This window comes from Lagopus muta, chromosome 7 (assembly GCF_023343835.1).
Source record: "Lagopus muta isolate bLagMut1 chromosome 7, bLagMut1 primary, whole genome shotgun sequence".
In the NCBI taxonomy this organism is placed as follows: Eukaryota; Metazoa; Chordata; class Aves; order Galliformes; family Phasianidae; genus Lagopus; species Lagopus muta.
Window position 1 is genome coordinate 21,945,180 of NC_064439.1, and position 27,661 is coordinate 21,972,840.

Genomic DNA, 27,661 nt, shown 5'->3' on the forward strand with positions numbered 1-27,661 from the left:
TACATCCTTTTGGCCCAGTTAAAAGTATTAATAAACCTCCTAAACTGGTCCACAAAGGCCTTTGTTCCCTTCTTCTGTATACTACTATTCTGTTTCTTTAGTAAAATCACACTGTTACCATTGTATAACTTTCCTATCCACGACAACTGTAAAAATACAGCCAAAAACAGCACAGATAATCCTTGTATCATGCAATATTAATTCTATATAGCAGTGGATTGGATCTTGTTGGCTTTATGGCTAGCCTATTATTTCTGAACCAATCCATATTTCTTTTAGTGCCCCCTGGAATTAGTTGTTTGTAATTCTCTACACTCTATCTTGTGGGTAGATTTTCTGTCTACATCTCTCACTTCTCTTAGTCTCTTTGTACTTTTTTTTTTTTTTTTTTTGTCTTTGCAGTTGTCTTCACATTTGGTTTCCTCTATGAACTGATTCAGAATGCAGTGTATTCCATAGTCCAGTTGATTAATAAAGATGTTAAATAAAACTGTGACTAACACTAATCCCTGTGGCACACAGCTGGACACTTCCCTTCCAACTCAGTACATTGCCACTTACCATTACCCTTTCCTTATGGTCTGTCAGCCAGTTTTTAGTCTGTGAGATGGCATATCACATCCCAGCTCTTCTGAGTTTGTCTATAGAGAAGGATTTTTAGAAAAACCTAATGAAAAGTTCTCTGGTCACTTTGTTCCTCCAATGAAAAAAATCCATTTTTAAAGCTAATCAATTCATCTGATGTCTTGTTCATTAGTAATCTGTTCTTTTAATCCCCATTTTGTCTTAAGAGTTTACAAAGCCCTTTTTCCTAAAACTATTTTTGCTTCTATATTGTCCATATTTTGTTTCTGTTCTCTATCTTTTGCTACTATGTTGTGTGTCAACATCCAGCAAAATATTTGCCAAGATTCTCTTCTTTATTTGAAAAACAAGAAATAACTCAGAATGCAGAGCAAAGTGAGTAAACATCACCTGTAATTATCTACAGCAGTAAGCCTGTGAAGAGAAAGGAGGAAAGAGAGCAAACTGTTCTTAGGTGTATTTCATAGAAAGAATCAAAAGGTTCTTACATTTGTTTGCGATATTTACTAATTCTGTAACATTCCTTAAGATATTGAGACGTATATCAGGTAGACATGTTTATTTGGTGTTTCCAGGTATGATTTTTTTTCAAAGTATGTTTCTTATTAATCATTTTGAGTACTGATCAACTCTTTTCAGATGTTTCCAGGGTTTTGTTTTGTTTTTTTGGTGTTTGATTTCACTGGTTTGGAGTTTTGTTGTTGTTGTTTGTTTCTTTGTTTTTTACTTCTCATTTCTATATGCCAGTGTTTTATTAATTTCTCAGAATTGTGCTTTTGGTAGTCTGTTACTCATGTGTTGCCATAGTGTCTCTGTTCATTTCTTGGTTTGAAGTCTAATGTGTTCTGATCAGAGGCACCAAGCATCTTTATATCCTTACATTTCAAAGTCTGCCCTGTTGCTACAGTTCTGTACCATTGGCCTTTGTGCTGAAATTTCTTCTCTAGGTAATAACATTGCTGACAAAATTTACTCTGAGATGTGTTTTAAAAACATTTGTCTGAAGAATTGAAGGCATACTTTCAAGTCAACAATATAAATGAAATCAACCTTGCTGCTGGGTATCTCATTATTTGCATGTGTCCACTAAGGGCAAGATTTTTCCAAAATGAGTGCCAGAATATCCTGTGCATCTTAAGAACTGGGCTGGTATTCAAAAGTGCTTAGTGCTAAGCAGCTGCCACTGGCTCCAGTGGCTTGATATTTTCGGCAGCTTATTGTCAAGTATCATGGATAATTTTTCTTCAACTCAGCAGTTTCTCTGACTCTTATCTTAGTGTCTCAGAAACTGATATCAGTTTGGGAGATGGTGCAGACAGGCAATAAGTGTTATAAATATCAATAATGGTACTGATTATTCTCACCTCTGCAAATACTTCAAGCCCATCTCAAAACCCATGCTGTTTGGCTCTGTTGCCCAGCACGGAATTGCAGAGAGTAGTTAAGGTTTCTGCAGTAGTGAAAACCTCACAAAATAGCTTCACCTAAAAGAAATACTTATTTTACAGTCTTTCATGTTGATTTGAATTTTTCAGTAGCTTTTGTGATCACTGATATTGTCATTCATCAGGACCTCCTGTGACCATCTTCCAAAATTCGTTGCCATTTTGACTAGAAAATTGTAAACCGCCTCTTTCTCATTGCTTCCTTTCCTATGTTTCAGTTGTGGCGCTTCTTTCCTGATGTGTAGGACAGAGAAATAAGAATTTTCCCTTTTTCATGCGATATTTTTGAATTAGAGATCTAAAAACATATGATGTTGTAGGAAACTAGTGACTGGCAGTGATTCAAGGAAACTTGGAGTTATTTGCTAGCTAAGTAACTAGTAACTTTCATATCTAAATTTAAAGAATCACTAAATTTAGTGATGTCTTTCAGTAGCTTGTTTTAAAAAGTTTAGAGCTATTTGAGAATTTGTGAAAGATGCTGGCCTCAGGAAGGCCACCATGTATGTAGAAAGGTTTGGAGCCTTCTTCAGCTAATTGTCAGTGTGGGAAGATGGAATATAATAATTCTTACTGAGGTATTAAAATGGAGAGGTTAGATTATGTGTTTTCAGCAGTGAAGAAAGAGACTCAGCATAGGACTGGAGCACCTGTCATTGCTGGAGGGCAAAGAGGCAAGTGGTTCCAAAGGGACTGACCTTTTTCTTTTAGGCATTGAGTCAATCCCATATCCTAAGGCACATGTTCTGCGTTAAAATTATTATAACTCCCTTGGTATTAAGTTGAACAACAGACTGTGGTGAGAATCTGTGAAATGAATACGTAAAATTAAGGTGGTGGTTGTTCATATATTGTTTTAAATTAAGCCTTTATAGGAAACATGATCTGTAATTTTGAAAGATTTCACTAAAGCAGTTCTTTTGGTCTCTGGTTATGATAAATTTAATTGGAGTTTAGGGAAAAAAAAGTGAAATGTTGTTAGTCTGAATTAGCAGGTCTCCTGATATCAAAATGTGAATGATAATATATGGCAGTAAATATGAATCACAAGAAAAACCTGCATCCTTTTCAATACTGTAATGTATAATAATACAGTGTATACCTTAGGTCTACTTCTAGCTGAATTTATATCTGTAAGATCTGATTTACAAATAGAGAAAACTTTCTGTTAAATTATTCACATCTCATAATAATTGATCTTACAGAGTTGATCTTATGCTGGAATATGTTTGATCATAAATTCAATGAAAGCAGCTACCATCTTTGTGATGTTTGTCCAGCTAAATCCTTCAGTGAATAAAATAATAAAGATGCCAGCTGTGTGTGTTTTATGATCACTGCTGCAGTAGGAGGGTAGAAATACAGACAAATAAAAGCTCTAAATTTCATGTTGAATTTGTGAGTTCAGAATCTTACTCCAATTAATTTAAATGGAAAAAAAGAAATTTTTTTTCAGCTGCCATGTTCTCATGAATGCATTGTTTGCTTTTTCTAGGAATGCAGAATAGTTTTTAAATATTGCTGTTGTTTTGAACCGAACTGAAAAAATCTAGGGAAATCTTGTATAAATAGATGAAATGTGTGCTTTTCTCTCTGGTGCCAGTTAAGAATGGACCTTCATTTTTTCTTTGCTTCTTTTGGTTGAATTAGTAACAATCTTAAAACTGTGTTTACTACTTAATATTAATTGTGTTCTGTTAGTGTGCTTCAAATGAATTTTACTGCTGTAACATTAAAAAATCATTTTCAGAATATAGCCAGCCTTCTTTCAGCATTATGGCTGTTTTGGAATAGATTGTTATATTCCTTTTATTTCTGTCATATTTGATCTTTAAAGTGCCCCTAAGTCAAGCTTTATTCTGCAACCATGAGGGCATGAATCCTTCCTGAGATGTTGACAGGCAGTATTTGGTGTATATCATTTTTCTGTCAGATACAGCCAATGTCTATAGTGCTAACTAAAGCAGAGCCAGGCCCTATCTTCTGGCCCTGAGGCCATGTGGCAGACCTTAGCTACATCTGTAGGAGAAAGTGCATGGACATGCATCTCCTGTGGGTTTTGTGCACTTCCCATGCAGCTGCAGGTGCAATTACTATTTTTAGGGTGTTTACTATTGCTTTTTTAATTTGAAATCACCAGGATAAGACAAGACCCAGGTTGCAGGCTGCAGGATAGTATTTTGTAGCATAAGATTGAAGAAAATTTGTTGCATGCCCTGTTTGTAGGAAGCTTGTAGACACAACCTTTAGGGAACAGATTCTGGCATGGCTTGTTCCCTCTGTGTGACCAGGAATGGTCATGAAGTGTGTTGGTTGACATGGGTCAAAATAATCCATGTAGCAGTGTGGGTACTCAGCAGTTGAGTGGCCAGGCTCTCACCACAGCCCCACTTAAGTCAGCGCTACCAGGCTTTAACAGAGATGCCAGTGTCTCTGCCCTTTGCACTCTTGAGCTTGTTCTTGGATAGGTTTCCCACATTTCTCTCTCAACAGTGCTAGAGACATCCATCTACATCCTTTCTTGCCTGGGCCTGAAGACTTAGAGATGTTTTTATCTATCTTTCCTTTATCCTGTGCATCCAGACTCCTTTACATGTTTTTTCCAGGATACTCATTTTTCCTTCTCCAAGCTGCTATGTCATTCAGATCTTGACATCCTTCGTTTTCTGTTATCACAGTATACCTCTCATGTCTTCTCCTGCCCAATACTCTTCAGATCATTCGGTTTATTTTTTTTTCCCTTCCAACACTGGCTATTTCAATCAGTCATGCTTGAGCACCTTCTTATCCTTTTCAAAGAGCTCCATAATTATTAGGCCTCTTCCTTCAGCAAGCTCTGAATATACTCCCACTCTTCTCTCGGTCCTATTTAATCCTTCTCCAGTTCCCCACACCTTTCTGACAGATTCACAACTACTGCCTTCCCTTCTTTGAATCACATCACTGTGTCCCCTGTGTCCACTTCTTTGCAGTCCTTTTCTCCAGGCTTCGTGTTCTCAATATGGAAGCTGCTATGATCAGCCCCAATCTGCTCTGAATGTCTGAAATCTGCCTCCTTTCTGCTGAAGCGTAACAGCCACGTAGGTATTTACATTCTTGTCCTGACTCGGTGGCAGCACACAGGATCAGACATGCAGCAGTGTTCCACGGATGTGACATTTCCACATGTAAAATCTTTTGAAAATCCACTTGCTTACTTTAGATCATTAGAAGAGGCTGGAGCTCTTCTGGCATTCAGTTCTAGTGATAGCTGGCTCTTTGGGAAATCTGATCTTTAATGGTCACTGTAATAGGTAACAATTTTGATTTTAGTTCTTAAATCACCTATGCTTATATATGTCTAAATAGCAGTAACTCCCTACTTAGCTGTATCTCTTTCATGCTGCTTCAATAGGTTAGGATTTGCAAAAATTGTTTGGGATTGTGTCTTTCCCTACTGAAAGCTAAGTGTAGATAACACTGCATCCTCACATGTACATGTGTGCAAGCACTTGCAGTTCATATATTTCAGTAGTTGATAGCTAAAATATATGGAATTTGTGGTTTGGTCAGTCCATTCCAGCCTGTTCATAACTTAAAAGGCATTGAGCTGTTGTGGTAAAGCTGAGTAACTTAATTAAAAAAAAAAAAAAGTAAAAAAAAAAAAAAAAAAAGCACACACTTCAGTACATGTATGTGTGGATACGTACTGTTCTACTTAAAAAAAGAAGTTCAAAATTGCGTTTAGTTTTCACCAAATTGCATACTAAAGAATGATTACTGTTTTCTTCTTCTCTAGCAGTTGTGTGCCTAAGAAGCACTGTTCAAGTTCAAAGTTAAATTCATGCTTCTTTTAACAGATTGGCACGTGCATGTCTGTCTCTTAACAAGTGTCATTGATGTTAGCATCAATAGCAGGCGCTGGAGTTTCAGTCAGCCAGCTTCTCTCTTCTGCAAGATTCCTCATGTTTCCTTTAGAAAATATTTCCATTAATGTAATGAGAAATAGGAGTGAGAGTGAATTTGGAGAAGGAATGGCGCCTTCTGCACTATGGAGCTGGTGTGAATGTGGCTTCCTAACGCTGCCAGAACCAGTACCTGGTATGTGAGATCTGCAGCTATATTATCTAAACATATATGTATAACAACATGTAATGGTTTGGATATATTACCCATATGCTCTCATTATAATAACCTTGGTTTATTCCTCTCAGTGTTTGTTAGGTGTGCACCATTTTCGTGTCATCTTCTCAGTTTAGGAGTATATTTCCAAAAAGACCAAGATGCCTATTTGCACATAATTGCTTAGTCTCATTGGGTTCAACCAGGCAACTCATATACATAAAGTTAAACACATGCATTTGCCTGGGGTCTATCTTCATGAGCTTTTCAGGCTTGAGGCACTCTCTCTGCCTCCAAATCTCTATCCACCTTTAATGAGCTGTATAAATAAATACAGAGTACTCTTGATCATTCCGTATCCATAAAATACATTTTATTAGCTGAGAGGTATACAATAATAGAAAAGATCAGACTGTCTGATGTTTTAGGATGCTGTGGGAGGACAGAACAAGTAGCTGCTTCCAAGTGGTTGACAGACCTGAGGCCCCAGAAAGACAGATTTGTAAGTTAACTGTGATAAATGATCTCTGGCTTCACTGAGTAAAGCAAGGTCACTCTTCACAGGGCGCTGCTGGCGTGCTGCAACCTTGCAGCAAATTCTTTTGGCAAGGCAAGGATTGCAATGAGCAAACAGACCAGTTCTTATTTAGAATAGAATTAAAATTAAGACTTCTCAAACCTAAGACGATAAAATATCTGACAGGAGGGCAGAGATTTATAAGGCAGTGCTAATGTTTATTTACCAGAACTTAGTTCTTTTTTTTTTAGCTTTCAAGTGGTAATAGGTCCAAAAAGCCAACTGTGTTGTCTTCCTGTAGCCATTTAATACATGAAAACGGGAAACTTTCTGTACTGCCCCTACAGCTGCACCCACTGACAAGTTTGAAATCCAGAAGTTGGTTGTTTTTTCTCTGGTGTGTTTTTATTTGTATTTCTTTGGAAACAATTGGCTTGTTGAGGGTGAGAGGAAGAAGAGTGCGGAGTTTTAACTGCATCATGTGTCCAAGTTTTATTTCAGCTATTTCTACATTGGGGGTGTTATGGGGGGGTGTTCCCTCCTTTTTTTTTGCTCATGTCCAGCCAGGGAGGAAATAAATATGTGAAGAAAGAATGCTGTAGAATGTTAACTTCACTGCCGTATTTTCTTCCTTTTATCACGCCCCAAGATTCAGCGAAGTTGATATAAATTCACCATGCCTTCTTTTAAAAAGCATAACAGAAAGGCATTCTTCCTTTAAGAGTCAGACTGTAAAAGGTGATTTTCTTTCACTCAGTTTGGTTTAAGCCTGTAAAAAGCATTAAGTGAAAAATCTGATATATTTGTTAGGGCATTTATTGCATTACTAACTTATATTTTCAGTTCTCAGTGAAAGGTTTATAGAGAACATAAACCTTGAAGAGCTTTTGTTCAGGATTAAAGATATATTTTCCCTATTTTCTGGTGAAATAATAGCTCATAAAATGATTGGAGTGTTTGTAATTATTTTTAGATATTTTTATTTTCCAAGGATATTCTGTACATCTTGCTGAGATGCATGAAGAAGGCTTTTAATAAGCGCCCTACTGATCATAAGATTTACGCTCTTTAAAGAATTTCAAAACAATCAAAAGCTCCTGATTAGATGTCACCACCATGTTGTTGTTCATTAATTACATTTACAGCAAGCAAAAACCTTCCAGTAAACTGCAAATCTGGCATGTTCAGTAGTACTCTGTGATGGTTTAAGTAATATACTATGTCTTTCATAGTGAATATCTTAAGTGCTGGACCTAACTGTGATGCTGAAAGAATTAAGAGAGATACCTGATTGATGGTGGCATGTAAAATCATAAAGAGGTAATTGCTAAATTCTTTCTACAGCAAAATGGTGAGGGATGTTCTCATTAAAATTTCTTAGGAAGTGCTTTCCTTGGGAAATATCTGTATCTGAGAGGAAACTGTTGAAAACTGAGTGAAGTAATGAATGAAAATGAAATATCCAAGAAAATATTCTGTATTCAAATAATTTGTTGTGATTTTAAGCAGTAGCACAATACTATACTCAGTAATCATGTTGTTTGGAATATCATAACCTGAGAATTCCCAGAATTTCAGGAAATTACATGATTTTATCACAGAAAGCCACACTTGAGAGTAGGTTATAATGTGACATATACTGAACAGTTGCTGCTTAAATTTCTTCTCCTTCCTGTCTTTAATGTCTACCACAGTGCTCTCAGTCACTTCTTTTGATGCCCCAGTGTATATTATCAATGAACAGTATACATTGTCAGTGAGCAGTTTTTACTGTCTTTATGCTTTACACTTTCCATAGTTGGCAGTGTGTTTCTTTAAAAGGTTTCATAGCCCAAAATATTTAGTAGGAGACATCAGAGCAAGAGCTAGTCCGGATGTGTGTCAGACCGTAGGAGGACAAAAACCAGGACACTTTAAAGTCTGCTGTATATTGACTGACTCTCTATAGCCTTAATTCTTTAAGCTCAAATCAACCAAATTCAGTTTTTAAAAGTATTGTGACCTGCAAGGGTGTCATATCCTGTACGGTGCAAACATTTCAAACTGAGTATCACCAGCAGTGTCAAGTAGTAGAAGTACAATAATACATCTGAAACAAATGCCAAAACATGTCAAATATAGCAAAGAAAAAGTCAGGGAGAGGTAGACTCATAGGGAAGTTTTGGTCCTGAGTTACATCTAGTGACATCCACATAGGCAGATCTGAATGATTTTATCTCCTCGTCACAACCAAGCTTAATAGCCATTATCAAATGAGAATTGCTGTGATGATCTGAATTACTTTATCATCTAGCTTAGATGTGGCCAAACTGAGTATCTGGTGCCTCATATGGGTCACAAAGCTATTTAACTACAGCAGTACCACATGACTGGTGGCAAAATTGCTTGAGCCCTGGCAACAAAGCAGTAATCATCTCCAGCTGTAGAACAATCAAGCCACTCCTCAATACCTTTTGCTGACTGCATACCTAACCTGCCGATGGAGGAGGACACTGCAAATCACTGTCACTTCCTGCCATTGCAACTACTACCATCATCTCTTTCCTGTTTTTCTAGATGGGACATAGAAATGTTGTGGTATGCAACTCAGACTTGGGAAGACTGATCAGCTGTGCTATTTGGAGATACTCAGAAACAGCCAGTCCTGATTTTCCTGGACCAGAACAGTACAGGGCTTGATAGTTAAGTGTATTTGTGCTTGAGAGAAAACCAGCAGTTCTCAAAATAGAGATTGATGTTGTGTTACTCCATTCTGAGAAGTTCAGGAGTTGCAGCTACATATAATAATGGCTTATGTACTGGTTCAGTAGGTTATTTTAAGAATTTACCAAGCATATAATAATAATTTATCTAGATGTAAATGAGCAGTAATTATATTTAAATATGTATATATATATATTTCTACTGTTAGAACCTTCATTTGAGTCATTCAGTTTTTTCATGAAATGCTATCTATTGCTTTCCATGCCTGCTTTCCAGCTACTGAGAATTAGTTCAGATGTGTCAGTGTCAGCTTGCTGGAATGCACTGAATGAGTATGCACTGAATGAGCACCTCCACAGTTTCCTGAAGGGGGGTATGACCTCTTTTACCTCTGTGTGAACAGTAACAATCCAGCACCAATAGTTGTAGTTCTGTGCACATATGAGAAGAGCACTCATGAGTGGTTGTCACGGCTTTTATTTTGATAGTAAGCACTTTGATCACCCTTTCAATACTTCAACAGATAGAACTGCTGATGCCTTTATATACTGATATAATTTAAACTAATTTCTAAAATACCAAAGGGAGATTGTTTCATACATTTTTATGGGAAATTATGAAGGTCTAAAGATACTGGAGTGCAGTTGTGCACAAGAAAACAGAGCAAGGATGCTGGAAGCAGTGTAGTGCCAGACCTCAGTGCCAGATTTGCCCCAGCTTTGCTCATCTGAAAAGCTTGAACAGCATTTTGCACTCATGTGGCTATCTTACTTGTTGTGAGGGAAACCAAGAAATATGCCATTGAGCTGGTGGCCTACAGAGCCTAGAGAGCATGGTGTACCATCATTTGTGCTCTGTGATTTTCAACCAAAATTGCTGTCAGCAACTCAGTTTGTCTGGAGTGAGAGGAACACTGGACATCATGAGATGCATTTCTTCTAAGGAAGGCACACTGCCCTGCACAAAACGGTGGCCTCAAGCAGATGTGGGGGATGATCCCCAGGCTGAAATATGGTTGTGTGGCTGCACTTGTAAGTTAACTGTAACTGTGTGATTTGGCTTGATGTACCTTTACCCTGAGCTGCAAAGCAAATCCTGCTTTGTGATTGATCAACCAGACTGAGTAAACCATGGCTTCAGTAAACCTTCAAAAGCTGTCTCCTCAATTTGTTCATCAGGTTTAGTCCTTGGTACCTTCTGTGTAAAACACTAAGAAAAAAGGCATCTTCTTTATTCTGCTAGATTTCCATCCCTTCATCTCTATTGAAAGCTAAAAGCATGGCATCCCAGTTTGAGCTCATTTGTTGGTTCACGATGGCTGACCGACCTGTGCGGCTGCACGGCGGAGGCTCTCTGGGTGTGCTGGCACGTTGGCTCTTGGAAAATGGTATGTGTTCTCTGCAGGACTGTAACAACTGAAAACGTTCTTTGTGTTTAGTAAAAAGAAAATGTGGCTTGAGGTAGGTTCTGCTCTGGTCTGTGCACTGTGTGGCTTCTCTGAACAGAGTCGCACACGTATTCAGAGATGCAAAGCAGTCAAGGCACAGAGGGGCATCAGCTGGTCAGAAGATAAAGGGATTTGCAATGCAGTCATTAACTATAATGCATGAAATTGGCACAGCTTTGCATCAGAAGAGGCCTACAACCAGAGAGAATGTGGAAAGATTGCCAGCTCCAAGCTGGCTTGGGTGAAAATCCTAAAACTGAAATATGGCCCTCATGGCTGTGATTGTAGGTAAAATATCTGTGAGCTTTAAACTACACTAAATGATGCAATTGTTCTAGTTAGCTGTTGTTTTGTCTTTCAGCTCTTCAGGTGACAAGAGACTACTTAGAATAAAGTAGCAGAGCTGGGGTTCCCATAGGGAGTTAGGTGCCTCTCTCCTCGTGGCCATGCTGTAAGCTCCAGTTGAGAAATGAATTAGTGATAGGCTGTGAGAGTTGTATCTTGAGATGGAAAATACGCACAGTAAACGATTTTTGCTTTGGGAAGTATTTACCTCATGCTGTTAGGAGTACATAGCACATTATCTCCGTTTGTTTTAATGCCCATTTGTCTTAATTATTAATGTGAATTTGAGCTGCATTCTTCATTGCATTTAAAAGCAAATCACTCCAAGTTCAGAAGTTCATTGCACATGCTCCAAACTTTTTTTTTCTCGAGCGCTTGAAACAGACTTCTGTGATCTTAGTCATGTTCTGCTTGACCAAATACTGACCTTCCTTGCAGTAGAAAGACATCCAAGCCTGTTTTATAAAATTAAATCAAATTCATGTAATCCAGTGAGATTTACAACTGCTCAAGTATAGTCAGATTCAAATATGTTTGAAGCGAGAAAGGTTCATATAGTGTTTGCTTTTGTTGAGCTAAGGCAGAGAGATTAAGTTGAAAATCAGTGCGCTTTTGCAAGTGTCACCAAAGTAGGTCTGTAAAAATATTCCCAGTATTTCTCAGAATAATATATACGTAATATCTAATACTCTGTCAAAGATTTATCTGTATTCTGCTGTGTGCCACATTTTCTGAAAGTATGTACGCTGTCATGGCTAGTAACTATTCCTTGGTGATTAGTGTGACAGTAAGTGAAGCGTGAATATTGAGACTTGCCATATCATGCATGCCAAGTTACTATATGGCCCAACTGCTGTGAGACAAAACATGCTATTATGTTTTAGACACAAAGCCATATTGTATGAAATTCCATTCTGTCACATACTGAAGGAGGTGTATTTAAAAATTAAATCTTTTCTTCTTTACTCCTTTTTGTTAACTTTTCTGCATTAAATACTTAACTACTGAACCCCATCAGAACATTCAGCTTTTGTTCCTACTGAGGAGTTGTTTCAAACTTATATCAGAAAAATCATTAATGATTTAAGAAGGAGATTTTAAAAAGACTATTGGGAAGGAAAAAAAAAAAAAAAAAAAAGAAAGAAAAAGGAAACAAAACCAAACATTCTGATGTTTCAAACTGCTGAGGTTACACACTAGATGGGTTTCTCCAAACAATTCTAATACAGTAGATGAACATGATCATAGAGTACATTTTTCATAAGTAAAAGAATAGCTTGACCTTATGCAAACCAAAAAATTTGTCATGCATTCCTCTAAGGCATCAGTTTTAAGACCGACAACCTTAGGATTCCACATGCATACGCCTGCTGCAATGTCCAGTGACTGCCAGAAATGTTCTCAGCAGAAGACATGCTCTTTGGAGAAGAACTTTTTCATTTCTGTGCAAATCTCCACAAACAAAACTGCCACTTTTATATAGATTTTTGTCTAGCTAAAATAATTTGTTCCTTGAGTTACTTGGATGATCTTTGGACTGTAGTACATAGGAGGTGAGACACGATCATTACGGTCCCTTTTGACTTGTGAATCTATAAATGCTTGGGAACTGGATTCTAATATGGAGCAACGGGAATCTTCAAAGCACTGTGTAATCAATGAACCCCCAGAGCCCTACTTGGAGTATTATCTGGGTGAGAAAATGTAATGATAAGAGCAGATGATTGCAATATTTTTGCAGACTGTGTGATAGCTTTTTTTCTATTTATTATAAATCAGGTTCTAATTTTGACTTATTTATTCACAATTGTCTCATTAGTTGATAGGATTTTTTTTGCAGCCCTACATACTTTATATATATATATATATATATATAGTATTTATGTAGAATCTGCTCATTTTTTTTACTTTGGCTTCTTGGTTAACTGATATCTTTGTGGTTTCCAAACTGAGAAGATCAGTTTGGCTTTCAAAACTCATTCCTACTCAAATTACTTTCAATTTATTAGCAAATCTGATTTTCTTCTTTAACAAATCTTAGCAGCATAGCAGGTACTTTGGTGATGGAAACAAAGCAGTGACACCCCTTTATTCCAGAACACGAAGGAACTAGAGTGTCATCATCCAAAATTTCACCTGCAGATCAGAATTCATTAATTTTTGAATTATACTTCACTTTTTTTTCCTTACGCTTTGCCAGTCTCAATTAACATCTTCAATATACCTTCAATATACACCTAAGAATGATAAAGTTCTTTTTCTCATATTGGATGTCAATATTTCACTACTTTAAGAAGTGGCCACTTTTTTCTAACTTAACACTATCTTTCATTCAAGACAGCAAGTTTACTTTGGCTACGAAAAAGGATGTAGCTACCTGTATATGGGAAAAAATATTTAGATGAAATAATTTACCAGGGCTTCTCAACAAATACTTGGTTACATGGGATTAAGACATAAAACAAGCCTCACTGGCTCAATATAATCACCGGTCCATGAGAATTTAGGTATCTAGAAGAACTAATGGCAATTGTCAATGGGTATTTGGTCATCCTTTCCACTTTCTCTGTGAAGAATAGTCTTTTCTCCTGGTATTTTTCTGTTCTCTTTAACTAACTTTGCTGTGTTTTTCAAAAAAGTTGAGTAAAAGAATTTCTATGTACTGATAGTTTAAGGAGTCTGGAATTAATCCTTTTGTAAAACCTGATTACAGGCAATGGCTGTCTAATTTGAGATGCCTTTATTTTGTCATGAATTTAAAAAACGAGCAAACAAGCCAAAACCACAAAAATTATGCTTATCATGAACACCTAGAATACTAATTCCAAATCCACATCCTGAGACTGCTGTAGGTTTATGACTCATGTGAAGTAATGGCTTAAAAATGTCAGTGTTTCTGAAGCAATTGGTCCCCAGACAAATTTTGGACAGATATTCTGTCTGTTCTTCAAGACCAGATAGACAGGGACAATAGAAAAAAAAACCTGTGTTTTATCCATGTTCTCTGAATGGTGTCCCTCAAAGCCATCTTGAGCTGAACAAGAGGAATTTGTATGAAGCATGCTGTTGGTTTATTGATTTTAGAGCACACCAACACTATCCTTTTCAATTACTGCAGTATTTTGGACTGCAGTCTGCCATTTCTGTATTAGTAAACTAATACCTATTCTTAATAAATCGGTCTATACCAATTTATTAAGAATAAGTACAGACTTCCTAATAAACAGGAAGTCTATAATATATCTTGACATTTTTACCAGACAAGAAACCTGTAATGAGCAATTTATAGTATTTATTTATATAGTATAGTATTTATTATTTACCTACTAATAGCAGTAGTAGCATGATGTATACTGATTCACCACCTGTTTTTGAACTGTGTATTATAAAAAATTAGTTGGCTTTGGAAATGGAGGGTGGCTGTATTATTCTAGACCAAAGCTACATCCTGATCATCTCCATTGTACTCTCTCCACTCAGAATCTATTATTTTTAACTTATATTTTCATATTATACCACAAGGATATAACTCCTGGTAAAATAATGAGTTTTCCTCAAATTCCCTACATAGTTTACAAAAGATAATTCACTTACAATGTAATGTTTGCCTTGCATTAACACCTAATGAAGTCAGCCTCCTGCTATGAGAATAGATGAAAATCATGATGCATATGTTCATGTTAGTTATCATTGGATTTTAAACTCTGATATTTACAAAGTTTTATAAATAATTATGATTTTAAGCTTGGATTTCAGGTTTTTAGATAGAAATAACCATTTGTCTCGAGTGCCGTAAAGCCTCAGCCTGTCATTATGTTCAAATAAAATGCAAATGAAAAAATCAGAACAGTTGCTTTCAAGATGCTTCTGTTCACGATCCTTCAGTGTCCTAGGTAGGGCATGTGTGATATGGCACATTATATGCTCTGTATATGAAAAATGTGTATAAATTTTCCACTATTGATCCATAAATAATTCACTGACTCCCAAACCAAAGGAATGTGTATCCCTGCAGTGCTTCCAAACAGACTTTGTTTTATACTGGCTAGTAAGACGCTTGTTTCAGCTGGGCCAACTGCAGATGGTATTAGTAAACAGCATAATGAGATTGTTTTTCAGAAAAACCTCCTTGTTTGTGTTTCAGGCTGAGCTATGTGAATCATGCGGAAGATCTAGCCTCCAAACTACTCCAGTGTTTCCCAAAGAACAGATTGTCAGCACAGGCAGCACTGAGCCATGAGTATTTCAGTGATCTGCCCCCTCGGCTATGGGAATTAACTGATAGTGAGTATAACCTCCTCTGAATCAATTAAAAGCAAAGACATTAGTTCATGCAGGTGCATGTGTCTATACTTGTATGTATGGTAACACTCATGTGGAACACATTCATGAATGTGCACATCCACACACAGAATACATGAAACTACATAGTTAGCTTGTAGTTAGCTTGACACAGGAAAAATGGAATTTATTTATTTATTTATTTATTTTGCTATCTCTGCTCTGCAGTCTGCGGCTAGCTATCTTTGTATTTGATTATGTGCACAGCCAAGAGAATTATCTGAATTGTCATAAAGCAAAAGGAAAAATACAATTTACATATTTAGTGCTTTTCATTTTCTGACATACAGTACTTCTTAACTAGCTGCAGCACGCAGGATATAAATCCAGAATCTCTCTCTGTTATAACGGTAACCTTTAAGAAGGGAATTGGCATTGAGATGTCTGAAAAACACAAAGTAGACAATTGGTTAATTTGCTGAATTAAACAGTATAAGTAGAAGATGGGGGATGATATTTCCAATTGAGAATGCTTTCAGTTATTACGTGCATCTTTTTATGTCTTTTATAAAACAAAACGCATTCTAATTGACTTGGAAAAAATCAGCATGTATGCTGATTTTAAAGTTATCTCTTTAATTCTTGTCCAGAGAGTTAAAAGTGCCCTACTATTTATTCTATGGAAAAATATCATTGTGCATTATATTTTTTGTTTGAGAAGATTCTAGCATTATAAATAGGTTTCACAGGAGAATGCGAATAATTATTTTAATTTAACTTAGAGGAGCATGCTTTCATTAGAATCATAGAATGGCCTGGGTTGAAAAGGACCACAATGATCATCTAGTTTCAACCCCCCTGCTATGTGCAGGGTTGCCAGCCACCAGACCAGGCTGCCCAGAGCCACATCCAGCCTGGCCTTGAATGCTTCCAGGGATGGGGCATCCACAATCTCCCTGGGAAACCTGTTCCAATGTGTTGCTATTTTCAAACATGCATCCAGTACCAAAAGATCTAAATCCAGAACTTCAAGGTAAAATCTTGGATATGTAGCAGTGGTGCATGTGCTTAATTATAGCTAACATAGAAGCTTGTGAAAATTGAGTTTACTTTCTGAATATTAACCCTCAATAGATTTTTGTTATTTCAGTATCAATAAGAAAACTCTTCCAAAAGTTTTATTTCTCCACTCTCAGTATGTGTAATATGTGTATATCTCAACATGTGTTGAGCTAGTTCTGTGACTGGCACTCTAAGTGCCCTACTCCTGACTCTGCCCTGAAGAGCTCTCTCTCATTTGTAGAACCGGAACAACACTGATTTTTGTACAGCATAGATTATGTCACAGATCTTCTCTTTGCTCTGCAAAAAAATTCCCAGCTCCCCCCTCTGCCATGAAAACCCCCTGCCCACTCCATTCAGTTTTCTGGCTGTGGCCCTTCATAAGCTGAAAATTCAAGATGCAGAGTAAATTAAGGGTACCACTGAAAGTCTGCCTTTGCTGAAATTGAGGCAAAGAGATTCATTTCTTCAGAACTAATGAAACATCAAGAATGCCAGTTCATTTATCCTTTTTCCTCTAAATGGAAAACAAAAATCACTCCTCACTGGTGACATCTCAATCCTTCTGACTGCGTGATTTAGTCTAGCCAGGATTTTGAATTCTGAATTCTGCAGTAGTACTTTTTTGTTAATATGGACTTATTACCCACTTGCCACTTAGTTTATCAGTCAGTGGTTAAATCCAGTTCTATCAGTGAAGTAAATGCCTACACATTATCACTCTGCAGCAGGCTGCCAACAGAGACAGTCTTGTCCTAGTCATTAACAAGCACAATGTATGCAGAACACCAGAGGGGAATTAAAACCACAAAAAATACCTCAGGGTGGTATTTTTAATATGAGAATTTAATTTGTAATTTCACAGATTAAGAATTTTGGCTGCATTAATCCTTTTATCAGCTCACAGCAGGTTATTTGCAGAAGCATAACCATAAGGCGATATTCATTGGCAGAAACACGTCTTTGCATAACGTTAAACATCAGGAGCAGTGAAACCTTTTGAAGGGGGGAGAATAAAGATGAAAAATCATTATATTTTAAAGTAAGGTTCTTCTAAATGCCTCCAGTAAAATTTTGAGTTACAGAAAGACTATTTCTGTGCCTAGCAGATAATCATTATGAAGCATAAATCCAGATGCAAGAAAGGACAATCCCAGTATCAAATACTACAATCATTTCTATTTAATATGACTTGGATATACTTGTAAACATATTTACAAAACAAAGAAGTGATATACTTTGGAGAGTTTGGAAAATGTTTTCTGTATAGAGAAATTGCCGCTTTTTGTGATTCTGGTTCTCTGGGTTAATGTTTTACATTGAGAAAGACTTGCTATTCATAGCTAATTAAATGGAGGCATGAGCGCCCTGAGAATCTGCAGAAGGATGTGCATGATAGTATCCATCACAGAATGTTGTCTACTTCCAATACTGAATTGCAAAGTTGGGGATTTAGGACCAAAACCAATGAAAGACGCACAGGTGAAGCAGAAGAGACAAAAGAAGTCAGTTGTATGATTTTCCATCTGAAAATATTGTTTCTTCAGAACCACAGTATTTCACAAAAGTACAGTGCCTTGGAACTAAAAAAAAATGTAAAAAAAAAAGTTCCTCTGTCTTTTTGAGGTTTAATACTAGTTATTTATCTTCTGGATAATATTTTACAGGGTAACATTTTAATCTTGTGCTTTATTTTAAACGTGCTTGCAAAATTTATTTCAAATTTAATTCCCAAAAGGGTTGATTTGGGGTTTCAAGTCATGGCACAATTTCAGTTGGGAGTTAGGTTTTCAGACAGGAGCTGTCTGTCATCTAATCACATTCAGTTTTAAAAATGTTACATTAAAATGTAAGACTTTTGCAATTCAGCTAAAAAATTCTTGTCTGAGATTACATACAGTTTATGAAGCAACACAGTTCTCATTCATCTCAGACATGAGCAGTAATCTATAAATTAACTCCTGTTATGTACATACTGTATATGTTTACTTACTCTTTTCTATTGAAAAAAGTAATTTTAGTCCTCCCCCTTTCCTGCTTTCATATCTGAAAGCTCATATTGATTTATTTGCATAGAATTTGTCATTTGTAATGTATGCTACTGAGGAAAGCAGCATATCAAATACAAGTTGAGATGTCAAAGGTACAGCAGGAAGATCTCCTGCTTACAAAATATCCTCATCTTTTAAATGCATGAAATACAGCTGTGCTAGTCTTTAGTGCAAACAAACAAACAAAAAGGTAACTGTTATGGCCCTGATTACTTCTTTTAACAAACAGTCCATTAACATTTCCTCATGCAGCAGTGCACTGGCAGCTATCCAACGATATTTTCGTATGCACATTTGTTCTCGGAAGGTACCAAAAATCAGTCATTTTTCCCCAGCAGTTTGAGGTATCCCAAGTAAAAGTGAGTTTTCACATCATCACTGTGTGAGTCCTTAACCATTTGCAGTCTGACCCTGTGATTAATGTCGTGTCTGCTGCTAATTAGTTGCCTGGTGTTACGTGGAAATCCTCAAGGTTTTTCAAACTCATGCAGAAAGGATTTGCCTTATGTGAAGGCTTTCTGAATTTCTGGCATATTTTTAACAAATCTAATTATCTTTAACAGTTAGTAAAACGAAGTCTAATGAAATAGCTCACTTCTACTGGCTTGCAGAGATTTTGAAGGTGGTATATGTGATGTCAAATTATTACAAAAATTTGCTGGTTTTTTTCATCTTCATAATTAACCTTAAGCATTGTCAGGAAAATTTAAAGTGGAAAACATGAATTATAAGCATTGCAAGGAGAAGTAAGCAAGCATATACACGCTTTGGAAATGGTTGCATTCTTTTTTTAAAGGCATATGTAACAGAAAATGTTGGCATCAGACAGCTTCCATCATAGCGCTTGCCATTCCTCTCCATTCACAGTTTTTACAGTGCTTACTTACATAATTGGGTGGTATACATAAAAGCCATATTTATTTATTCAGTGTTGTGTTTGGCATAGATATTAACCAATTATTTTATATTACTGCTTTTCAGAGAAAAATCAAACTGAACTGACATTCTGTTTTGCAGTGTCTTCTATTTTTACTGTACCGAATGTAAGATTGCAAGCAGAGACCGGAGAAAGCATGAGAGTCTTTGGGAAAAACAATAGTTATGGCAAAGGTGTATCAAACAGCAAACACTGAAGAATACATGAGTTCTTAATAGATAATGCAGGTAAGATGGTTATTGGAAAGTATGTCTTTGAAAATACAATTTATTTTAGATTTTGGTAGACCAATGAAACTGAACTGTATGTTTCTTAAATTGCACGTGTTCAAGCAGATAATCTGTTTCTGCAGTATACATCTGTCAATATGATGAGTGTAAATTCTTGGCCTTGTGGGTAGGATCAGTGTGACTGACAGGTTGAAAACATCGCAGAACTCAGTGCCAGCAGATTAAACATTGAATTGCCTTTAATTTGGATTGAGGTATTCCCCCTGGTAAGATGGGGAGAGATAAAATAGCTCTTACCAATTCTCTTGTTAAAATCTGGGGCAAGGACAAAGGAATGGTTCCTTTAGTAGGTCTGGTAAACTTGATAGCAGAAGGGTGTTCTTGATGGAGACAGAAGTGTTGACGTTAATAAATTTGATTCGTATCTCTGGAATCTGCTAGAACTTTTTTTTTTGGCTTTGTTCTTTGTTTTTGTTCTTGGACAGCTTTGATACCCATTGGGGATTTGATACTCGATCTTTTTAATCACAGTTGTTCGGTGATGGAACAGTATGTAATTTGGCTCCAGATATTCCAATAGTAGAACAGAACAGAGAAGGGTAGGTGTGTAGAGAGGCTGCTTACTGACTTGAAGTAAGAGAGCGATTGCTGTGTAACTCTTCTGCTGCCCTTGTACCTATTCAAAGGCATAGACTGATATTTATGTGGCATATATTCGTTATCTGCAAATAGCTTCTGCTATTTCTGCTTGTTACAGTATCAGATGTTACTTTTCCTAATGAATTACCTTCGTTGTTTTACTGTTGGTATTCACATGCAATTATTTGGTTTTTTTTATTCTGTAATGTTATGAAGGCTGTTTGCCTGGCAGACAGCAATGGCTGAATACTGAGAAGTGATTCCGGTCTTGACAGCGTGCCCCAATTTTGCACGTTCTCTTTGCCAGCAAACCATTTAAGATTTTCTAATGTCAGAAATGAGGCTGCCTCAGAGCAGTCTGTTTACATCTTTATTGACAAGCTAATCCCTACTTTTTCCTAGGGGTGTGTCCCTGCAGACATTTCTTCAACCTTGTCTGCTCTAGCATGACATATCATCCATCTAAAGTAAACTTCAAATGTGCCCACATGTGCTAAAGATCCTTTGTGTGGAAGCTAATGTACAGAATCTTATTCCTAATGCACAAAATCTTCTTTCTGTTGCCTCCAAACAAATGAGTTTTCATTTATACAAAATGCATGATTAAAAATGTTATCTGCAAGCAGAGAGAGCCATGTGTACCTTTGATATACATTGCTGTACTGTTGTGGCTATTTAACCACAGCTTTAATACAAAATAGTACCTTTCATTGTATTAAAGCTGGGGGCACGTAACAAATGTTAAGTAGTGGTTTGTAATTACTGATTACAGTTTTCCATCACTGCTTGGGACTACATTGTGGTAGATGTGTACAGTGAAATAAAAAGTCAGTTCTTGACTGTACTGTTTAGCTTGAGCCATAAGATAGAGAAAATCAGATAATACTGAAAGAGTGTACAGTACAAAGTAAAAGTCTTACATGGGCTTGAACTCATTCAGATGAAACTAGAATATCAGGGGAGGCAGAAGAAATATGGACCTGGAACCTGGACGTTGGTGGGGAGCTGTTAGGATGAGCAGAAACCTCTAAAGGAATAAGACTAGCAAGAAAGAGGAAAGATCAGTCTGTGTGGAGAGAGTAACAAGTTAGGATAAATCAGCCTGAAGTCTTGATAACGTGAAAGGAAGGCCTGGTGGAGCCTTAGTCTGAATAGCAGGTGGCTGTGACTTTAAGTAGAAGAGTAGTAACTGACAAGTGGAATGTTCAATCAGTAAAGAGAGCAGAGAAATGAATGAGGTAGGAGTTGAGCCAGTTATTCTAGCAGAGGAGCAGAGTTGTTGTAAATGTATAGTTGCTGGTAGGATATTTAGTGTGAGATATTGTTAAAGTCAGCATTCATAAGGCTCAGTGAAACAAGAAGATGCATGAAAAGTGAAAAGATGACAGTAGCTCCCCAGGGCCATGAAGTAAGTGAGGTGAGGATGGAGGCAAACAGAATGAACTGTCTCAGCAAGAGTGCTGGATAACTTAATACCCAGTAGAGTTAAAGGAAAATTAAAAAATGCCAATTATGCAAGGAAATAGATCAAATTATAAAAAAACAGAGGAAACCAAATACTTGTAGCCCACTTCTTGGACAAGACGAGTACATGCATGTTTTTATTCATCTTCTTGAGTGGACTTTGCATATAGATAGCTGGTAAGGAATTAATGGAAGAGGTGGAATTTATTTAATCTCATGTTGGCATCTAAGCTAACCACTAGAGTATCCTTTCAGATACAGAGAAAGAAGTACTTCGAGAGCTTGGTTCTTCTCCTGCCAGAGCTGACATTTAAATAGATCCAACTGATTGCACTCTTGAGGCAGCTATTCCTTACCATGTGGTGTAAAAAGGAGCCTTTTTTTGGAAACATATCTGTGTGCCTCAGTATCCAACTGTGAGACTGCTGGTGAGCATGGAAACACAGCAGAGTGTGTGCAGTGGCCTTGTCAAAGGGACAAGATCTCTGTTCCTGCCTGTTTGCAGAGATCTGAATTTTGGAGTATGAACAATCTATTTTATTTTTTTAGTTCCCACCCAAAATAGCAGCTATGTATTTCCACTGAAAATGTGTTGAAGCATTCCAGTATTCATCAGGAAGCTGTAGAAGAGAAATATTTGTAGGCAGTTATCACTGAATCTTCTGAAGTGTAGGTGGGGAGAGTGGTTCTGGATTTTGTGTATTTATTTATTAGAACACATGCAAAAAAAAAAAAAAAAAAAAAAATTACACGAACAACAAACAATGAAGAAAAACAAAAAAAACAAGGGACCATTTTCAATCAATGCTAAAACCACATTGGTGCAGAAGTAAATTCTAGTTTTGTGTTTGTTATGTCTCTTCTTTTCGTACAAGTGTTCCTCATTTTCTTTGTCAGGGTAGAATAGGGGATAGAATAGAGAGCTCCAACAAACAAACCGTGCCAAATCTTGCTGTGATAATTTAAGAAGTTATCATCTCCTGCTGAGCTCTCCATATGCTTGCGAGAAGCTGCTGCCCTAACAGTACACCCACTGAATTAAATCCACCTTTCCTTAGGTTTTAGAGAGCAAAGATGGTGGGCTTTGCCCAGGAGAGGCTGAGGCATGAGCAAACATCAGCATCTGCCAACTTTGGAAGCAGCAATTTCTGGCAGATCGGTGAGGGAGAGGAGCTAAAGGCAGCAACTTTGTAAATGGCTCTGTCATCGTGTGTTAGAGCTCATCTGCTGTCCTCAGAAATAGCTTCAAAGAAGATGAAGAAACTGGTGCATCCCAGAGAATTTCTGTTGTTTAAAATATTGCAGTGCTTCAGTTGCCCGCCTGCAGTAAAAAAAATTGCCTAAAATAGCGATGACCTGAGACATGTTTCTGAAAAGTAATGCATGTCAGACTTGTACAGGTAATAGGGTTTTTGTGGACTAAATTGTCATTGTCATGGACTCCAGAAGAGAGACAACACATGAATTCCGTGACCATGGGGAAAGAGCTGGCATTTGAAGTTACTGCGGTCAATTTTCAGACTGGTTCCTGTTGGAGAAAATTAGTAAATATGTAATAATGAGCTCTATTTTACACAAAAGAGTCTGTCAGCAGTGAATTAGACGGGGCATTCCAGAGAGAGAGGGAAGAAATCTTTTGACCATATCCAAGTTTCTTCAAAGCTTTTTGGTAACACCAAAGATTTTTATATTTTTATATTTTTATTTTGTGCCTGAAGGTTTTCCGCCTTTTTTTTTTTCTTTTTCTTTTTTTTCCCCAGTGATCAGAAAGCATCTCTGTGGAAACATTCCCCACCTCTGCATATACTACTGAGATATACTGTATATAACATTCAGCTATCTGTACATGTATTGTTTTATCAGTACATGAGAGTGGACCGTAAGAACCTCTAGAGCTGCTTTTTCTTTTCGTTGGTGGAATACATGGCTAGAGAGTGTTCCTTTCTGGAGCAGGATGAGTCAAATTGTAATTGGAAAGACAAGGCATTACCTGGTACCAGATAGCAGGCAGTGTTTTCTCGTGGTGATTTATAATCCCTGGTTCTCATTGGCTGACCAGAGACATGAGATGTGCTCCTGACCTATTGTGTGCCTCCCAGAGCCACAGGGACAGCTTCATTCAGGATGGTAACACCATATGCTTTTAAAGTATTTAACCTGTATTACCATAATGAAATCCCCTGGCTTTCAAAATCACTTTGACAATTCACTGGAGCAAAACAAAAAGTGGTCTTTATTTGTATTGCTTCACCACACGCACATGCATCCGAGCAATCCTGAATTTCAATTGCAGGATGCTGAATTCTTTCTTCCTCATACATTTAAGCTGGCAACTGACACAAGCCCAGCCAATGGAAGGGACGATGTTGTCATTTGGGTCAGCTCAGCCGTGTAAAACAAAATAAAGCTGAATAGGTGACAGTTACCAGTGTAATGGCAAAAAGGGCTGCTTACTGAAGAGCTTGTTTGATTTGGTTGCTTTTGACTAGCAGCGTTCCAAAGCCCAGAATTGTTACGTAAAATTACCTTTTTCTACTTGCTAGCTGGGGAGGGGACTATTTCAGCCCTATCCAAATAATTTCATTTTTTATTTTTGGCCCTTTTTAAACTTCAGTGTTGCTTTTGCAAATTGTGTATGAGTGCTTCTTTAGCATTGCTGTGTGGAAACACAGTTGTTGCCTGCTTTGCACTAGTCAAGCTGCGGGGAAGCTGTAGTCCAGCAGTGTATGTGTCTGCAGTCAGTACCGAAAAGTCATTCTAATTCACTGTTTCCCCATGTTTACTCTGTCCTGGGTATCCCAGCATTGCTGAATCACCATGGAACACTGCATACTGTGCTTCTGAGTCTTCGTCTGTCCAGCTTCAGGGGATAAAACCCTGTAATTACTGTGGAGGAAGGTCTGCATGAAAGAGAAATCCCGGGAAGTTACTGTGTGTCAGCCACATTTTGTCACCGTAAAAAGCTGAAAGTAGACACTAATGTTTTAGAGCTGCTAGATTTAGAAATTCTGTGCCTGGCTTGGGAGCTAAAAGCTGAGTCCTAGAAGCATAGCAGTCAACAGTCTCATTTTTAAATGCACTGTTTTCTTAATAGATCCAAGTAGATGTATACAGTCATTGTGCTGCTGCAGCTGAAAAAGATGGAGTGCTAAGTACTGAAGATGGGAGGTTTAAATTTCTCTTGCATCTTTTAGTACTAGACAGCGTCTATACATGAATGCTGAGGGTCAGTTTAATTATTTAACTAATACTGGATTTACATAAATTGACTTTCATGAAAGGGCTAATAAGATGCAGTTGTGGTGGGCAGCTGAAAGTAATTTGGGTTTGAGTCCAGTAATGATAGTACTAAACAGAGCTGAAATTGTAGCATCAATTTTAAAAAATGTTAAATTAGTGTTAAGCTGTGAAAGATCCAGAATCCAAGACATATTTTGGCTGTTTAATACTTTTCATGCCATTATTTTCATATGTTAACAACATAATGGTTTTATGAGACTGTTCCAGCTGTGCTTTACTTAATATCAAAGAATAAAATCACCACACTGATAGAATATGCCCTAAATTTAACACACAAGGGAGAAACTCCAGGCGTTGGGTTACATTTTCCTCTTGATATCTAAGAATTTATTATCTCATTCTTATTAGTGTAAAATAAGAGTTACAGACTGAATTTTGCCCTTTATTCAGCCATAAAGAAAATCCCACTGTCGTCAGTAAAATCTGCTCAGATGGTGAAAAGAACTGAGGAAATTGCTGGCCCATGCAAGGCCCCTGTCATACAAACCCCCATCTCCCTTAAGCACATGTGAGGCTGGAACATGGAGCAGCTGCCCACACAGAAGTCCTCCAGGAACCTGTGGTGTGCCACAGGGAAGGGTGACCCACCATCCCATCATGCAGCTGGTGGGACCTGGAAATAGGTGTGATGTCCTGTGTCAGTACTGTATCAGTACTGGGTCATACAGCTTCCATTGGCTATGGCAATGTAAATACACTTTCATAATCTGGGGAAGCAAGCAAAAATTCATTCTCTTCTTGACAAAAAATCCATTCTGAGTGTGGGTATTCTACTGCATAGCATTGGGGAAAGTGAATCAGTGAAGTCCTTCTGCAATCCCACTCAGCCATCTGAGCACTGGGGCCTGGAGCTTTCCTATACGCAGGATATAACAGTATCAGCACGTGTGCCTGAAGTTCCTGAACCAGAAGCACCACTTAACAATATAAGTGATGAATATGGGTTGTGGTGATGGAATGGTCAGGGAGCTCTGAAAGTGTCTGGGGGAAACATTTGTTTGAGAGGATTGGCCTCCATCTGGCATCACCTAATGAGCAAAAGAGCTTTGTTCATGAGTGTCCTGAGCCATGTGGGAAGAGAGTAAAAGGGATTTGAGGAGAGGGAAGGCTGATGCATGGAAATAAGTGAGCATGAACAGGATTTCCAGAAACGTAGGTAGTATTCTGGACGGGGAGTTAGTCTGGAAGTTTCTTTGGGGCTGAAGGAAGGTGAAGAAAAAGGAAGCAGAACAGAGAGAAGCAGCACCATTTCTACTGTTACCAAGTGCATTTGGTGGGACAAGAATTTCCAACCTCCATAGCCAGGAGAGGTTGATCCTGGTTCAGTACAAAAAAGACAGGGATCTCTTGGAAAGAGTCCAGCGGAGGGCTACGAAGATGGTGAAGGGCCTGGAGCATCTCTCCTATGAGGAAAGGCTGAGTGAACTGGGTCTGTTCAGCCTTGAGAAAAGAAGACTGAGAGGGGACCTGATCCAGGTCTATAAATATCTAAGGTGTGGGGGGCAGAATGGTGAGGCCGGACTCTTTTCAGTGGTGAGTGGAGACAGGACAAGGGGAAATGGCCAGAAACTGCAGCATAGGAAGTTCCACACAAATGTGTGCAAGAACTTCTTTACAGTGAGGTGACGGAGCACTGGAACAGGCTGCCCAGGGAGGTGGTGGAGTCTCCTTCTCTGGAGATGTTCAAGACCTGCCTGGATGCCGACCTGTGCAACCTGCTGTAGGGAACCTGCTTTGGCAGGGGGGTTGGACTCAATGATCTCTGGAGGTCCCTTCCAACCCCTACAATTCTGTGATTCTGTGATTCTATGTTATTCTGCATGAAATTATTAGCTACTTACTGATATGATCTATTTAAGTCATGGAGTTTCATAACCATATCAGCTACAGTGCTGGCAGAAGAAAAAGGTACATTACTGCTATTAGAGATGTACTTTTGTTGAGGGAGAATACCATATTTTCTTGTTCCATAGCATAGTCTGGAGCCTATTTTTAGTTCTTTTCTAATGCACAGTAATTTGCCTTCAGCACTGTGAAGATTCACTTTTGAAATAATTTTTATGTAGAGGTTTTAATTTAACAATTGCTAAAGCTGTAGGAAAGATATCAGTGATATTTGCATGAATGCATGTGCTCAGTTGCAATGCTGTTCATCTGTCTTCTGCTTTGTTTAGGACACAGAAAGTGGAACCTCTATGCCAGAAGAGCACTGTATTGTATTATTAATATTAGGATAGCAAATGATTCCTACTAGACAGGCTTTGTGGTCCACTGATGCTTTAAGAAGTGTCTAGGCATGAAAGGCAGTTTGAGTTGAAGTGGGCTGATAGCCTGGGATGACGTTTGAATACACAGAGGACAATGTATAAATGACAATGACTGGGAGGGAGGCAAAAGCAGTTCTGAGCTGTCCCTATTCTCCCATGGACAGTCACCTCTCCTCCGGGATTATTTCATCACGTGACTCCTCAGTTAGGCTTTGTCTAAGAGGAAAAGTGGAACCACTGAAGGGGAGAAACTGAGGTTTCCAGACAAAGCAGAGGCTTCCAGTGCT

The 27,661-nt window shown here is 37.8% G+C and overlaps 1 protein-coding gene across 7 annotated transcripts in view; it reads left to right on the forward strand.

Moving 5' to 3' along the window:
• CDK14 (cyclin dependent kinase 14) overlaps positions 1–27,661 on the forward strand; it is a 307,407-nt gene that overhangs the window by 218,268 nt on the left and 61,478 nt on the right. For all 7 annotated transcript variants that reach the window (XM_048950388.1, XM_048950391.1, XM_048950389.1 and 4 more), the window contains 2 exons: positions 15,288–15,427; positions 19,555–19,701. In XM_048950388.1, the coding sequence (XP_048806345.1) occupies positions 15,288–15,427; positions 19,555–19,670 (256 nt within the window). In that variant the 3' untranslated portion in view covers positions 19,671–19,701. The remainder of the gene's footprint in view (positions 1–15,287; positions 15,428–19,554; positions 19,702–27,661) is intronic.